At 30.4% G+C, this 3916-nt stretch overlaps 1 protein-coding gene across 1 annotated transcript; it reads left to right on the top strand.

Moving 5' to 3' along the window:
• The first annotated feature begins 1256 nt into the window (after positions 1 to 1256).
• Positions 1257 to 3525, top strand: LOC108472989 (probable arabinosyltransferase ARAD1). Its single transcript, XM_017774559.2, has 3 exons — positions 1257 to 1313; positions 1440 to 2598; positions 2676 to 3525. The coding sequence occupies exons 2-3, from the start codon at positions 1663 to 1665 to the stop codon at positions 3231 to 3233; spliced, it is 1494 nt and encodes a 497-aa protein (XP_017630048.1). The 5' UTR covers positions 1257 to 1313; positions 1440 to 1662; the 3' UTR covers positions 3234 to 3525.
• Positions 3526 to 3916: the final 391 nt, after the last annotated feature.

The raw sequence follows: 3916 nt of genomic DNA, 5'->3' as shown, positions 1-3916 counted from the left end.
TTTTAAAAATTGGGGACCTTAATAATAATTTTTCATTTCTGGTGGAGCCATTTCAAATGGCGCCACCCACCCTTTTTTTTTTTTAACTTTTTATTAAATTTTGTCTTTTCTTAATTTTTTTCTTTTTAAGTTTTATATTATTTTTATTTTATTTTGTTTATTTAATTTATATTATTAATTTAAAAAAATTGTAATGTATATTTAAAATGTTTTACAATATTTTACATACTATAAGTGGATAAGTTAAATAAACGTTACTTAAACTATATTAATATATATTTTAAAATGTATTTTTCAAATTAATTTTGAAAATTTTAAATATTAATTTTAAATATTAACCATATTTTTAATAATATAAAATCATTTAAACTTTTAAAATTTGTAAATACAATTTCTTTAATTTCTTTTAAATTTTTAACTTTTTTGGTGGAGCCATTTCAAACAGCGCCACCAGTTTTTCTACCCTTATTTTTATTTTTACTTTTTTATTAAATTTTGTCTTTTTCTTAATTTTTTTCTTTTTAAGTTTTATATTATTTTCTTATTTTATTTTGTTTATTTAATTTATATTATTAATTTTAAAAATTTGTAATGTATATTTAAAATATTTTACAATATATAAAAATTAATTTCACAAATATATATCTAAAGTTAAAAAAATATTTTAAAAATAATAATTAAAATTTTTAAAAATATTATAAAACATTTTAAATATACATTACAAATTATTTAAAGTTAATAATAAAAATAAAACAAAATAAACAAAATGAAATAAAAAAAATCAAAAAGGAAAAAAATAAAAAGACAATTTATTAAGGAACAAAATAAAAAAGTAAAAAAAGAAATAAGAAAATTAAAAAAACAAAAGAAATATGAAAATAAAAGAAAAAGAGAACCTGTGAGGCAAAAAAGTAGTGGCGCCATTTACAATGGCTCCACCCAAAGATGGTAAATTTTTTTTTAAGTTTTCGTTTTTTCAAAACTTTAAGTATTTCCCTAGTATTTTATACTGATGGCACCATTCAACATGGCTCCACCAAAAAATAATTTTTTAATACCCCTTGCTGACGTGGCACTGTGGTGGCTCCATATCATATGGCTCCACCACTTTTTACTGTAGAAAACGGGTCATTTTTGTATTTAATTAAAAAGGTGGGCTATTTTGATAATTAATTTATTTTTTTGGGTTAGTTTAATAAAAAAACCAATTTTATTGATTATATAATTATATAAATAAATTTAAAGGGTAAATATTTGGAACAGGGAAAGGCACAAGGAAGAAGTCTTAACTGTAAAGAAAGCCCGCTTCTTCAGTAAGATCCTATTCCCACGTTTCACTTTTCTCCATTCTCTCTTCCAAACAGAAATCCAGAGAAAACTGGAACACAAAATCAAAACTAACAAAGCCTAATTACTTGCTGTTTCTTTTTCTTTTACAGTTATGTTTTTTCTTGTTCATCGGTCCACCCACAACAATTCACTGATAATAGTTTAATTTCCCTTCTGCGAGTCTTGATTGGTTTTATTCCACTCTGGGGTTGCTTCCTTTGTCAGCTTTTGGAAAGAAATTAGCTAAAAGATACTTTGGTTGTTGATTCATAGTTTGAGTAATGGAGTTGAATATAGAGATGGTATAGATTCTAGGTATTTGGATACATCACCATGGCCGAGAAACAGAGCTCTTCTGCCGCCAGAAAATCTTTCTTTGCCTTGTTTTTGACCACCATAGTGTTGTTCGTATTATCCTGGTTGTTTGTGTTGCGTTCAACGGGGCACCCTCGACCTTTGGATCGTAAAGTGTTGCCAACTCAAAAGCTTCCCACTGTTTTCCACCATGTCAAATCCCAATCATCAAATGGATTAAGGCGAGCGATTCTTGTAAACAATGGAGGGAGAGAGGAAGAACCTCCAAAGAGAGAACAAGGGTTCCAAGATAAAGATGGGGCAATGAATTGCAATGGCAATGTTAAAGAACCACTTAAAATTTTCATGTATGATTTAGACCCAGAGTTTCATTTTGGACTGTTGGATTGGAAGCCCCAAGGTGGTCGTGTGTGGCCTGATTTTAGAACTGAAATCCCCCCTTATCCTGGGGGATTGAACTTGCAACACAGTATAGAATATTGGCTCACACTGGACCTCTTAGCTTCTGAAATTTCTGACAATCCAAACAACAGAGTTGCAATGAGAGTGCAAAATTCCAGTGAAGCTGATCTTATATTTGTACCCTTTTTTTCATCATTGAGTTATAATCGATTTTCAAAGCAAAATCCCCATCAGAAGAAGAGCATGAACAAAGTGTTGCAGGCCAAGTTGGTAAAGTTTTTGACGGCTCAAAAGGAATGGAAGATGTCAGGTGGAAGAGACCATATTGTTATGGCTCACCATCCAAATAGTATGCTTGATGCTAGGATGCAACTTTGGCCTTCAATTTTCGTACTTGCTGATTTCGGTAGGTATCCATTAAATATTGCAAATGTTGACAAAGATGTGATTGCTCCTTACAAACATATGGTTGAAAGCTATGCCAATGATACTTCCGATTTCGATAGCCGCCAAACTTTGTTGTTCTTCCAAGGTTCCATTTACAGGAAAGATGTAAGTATCCCCACCTTACCAACCTTTCCTATTTTATTTTATACGTATATCCTTTAGGAATTTCGTGGTGTTTGTAGGGTGGATTTGCTCGACAAGAATTGTTTTATCTTCTAAAAGATGAAAAGGACGTACATTTCGCTTTTGGAAGTCTCAAAAACAACGGTGTCAGCAAAGCTGGCCAAGGCATGCGCTTATCCAAGTTTTGCCTAAACATAGCAGGGGATACACCATCATCGAACCGCCTTTTCGATGCCATTGCCAGCCATTGTGTACCCGTGATTATCAGCGATGACATCGAACTCCCCTACGAAGACATACTCGACTACTCGGAATTCTGTATATTCGTTCGTACTTCAGATGCTGTCAAAGAAAATTTCCTTATAAACCTCATTAGGAGCATAAGCAAGGAAGAATGGACACAAATGTGGGAGAAGTTGAAAGAAGTGGAGGCATTGTTTGAGTATCAATATCCAGCAAAAGATGGGGATGCAGTTCAGATGATATGGCAGTCATTAGCACGTAAGGTCCCTGGTGTTAAGATGAAGATAAACAAATCAAGGAGATACTCTGATGCTGTGGTTCCTGGTAAAGATGGAGGGTTGAGAAGTATACCAGCACCAAAGAATTTCTGGTGAGAATTTATGATTTGAAGCAGATTAGAGATGAATGTTTTTAGGATAGGTTTAGGCAACTCTGTTCGTGTAATAATTAGAGATGTACATGGGCTGGCTCATTTGGCTCGAAATGTAAAAGGGTTTGAGTAAAAATATAAGCTCAGTTCAGATTCAAATTTTTTAAAAAAGAGAGACTGTTGTTTTGTTATTTTCTCACTGTTTTATTACCATGTCACTATTATGTTATTATTGTTTAGATATTATAGTGTTATTTAAGTATAACGATTTTTTAATTTATTTTCAATTTATTGGAAACATTTATTTTAATGTTTTAGTGTATTTGATGTATTATATTTTTATTTTTATATAAAAAAAATTAATATGATTGAGCTCAATTTTAATATTTTTATCTGAATTGAGTTTAAGCAAAAAAATTAGATTCATTTTTTATGTTGGATTGAGTTAGGTTTCTCAGTTTGAACTTGACTTGACCTATGAACAACTCTACTAATAATATCTTTTAAAATCTTACTTTGTTATTCGACTCTAGAATTTTGGGTTCGAATTATTAATAGTATGAAATTTCAAAATAATCTCAATATTATATATATTTCTTTACGGTAGTATGAATTTTGTAATAATCTCAATATTTTATGTATATATATTTACAGGAAACAATAGAATTTTATTAAAGGGATCAAAAC

The sequence above is a fragment of the Gossypium arboreum genome, chromosome 11 (assembly GCF_025698485.1).
Source record: "Gossypium arboreum isolate Shixiya-1 chromosome 11, ASM2569848v2, whole genome shotgun sequence".
In the NCBI taxonomy this organism is placed as follows: domain Eukaryota; kingdom Viridiplantae; phylum Streptophyta; class Magnoliopsida; order Malvales; family Malvaceae; genus Gossypium; species Gossypium arboreum.
This window is presented reverse-complemented; position numbering and strand designations above follow the sequence as displayed.

Coding starts and splice junctions, on each gene's coding strand:
- LOC108472989 (XM_017774559.2), top strand. CDS start 1,663: ATGGCCGAGAAACAGAGCTCTTCTGCCGCCAGAAAATCTTTCTTTGCC. Junction 2,599..2,675: donor GTTCCATTTACAGGAAAGAT/GTAAGTATCCCC, acceptor TGGTGTTTGTAG/GGTGGATTTGCTCGACAAGA.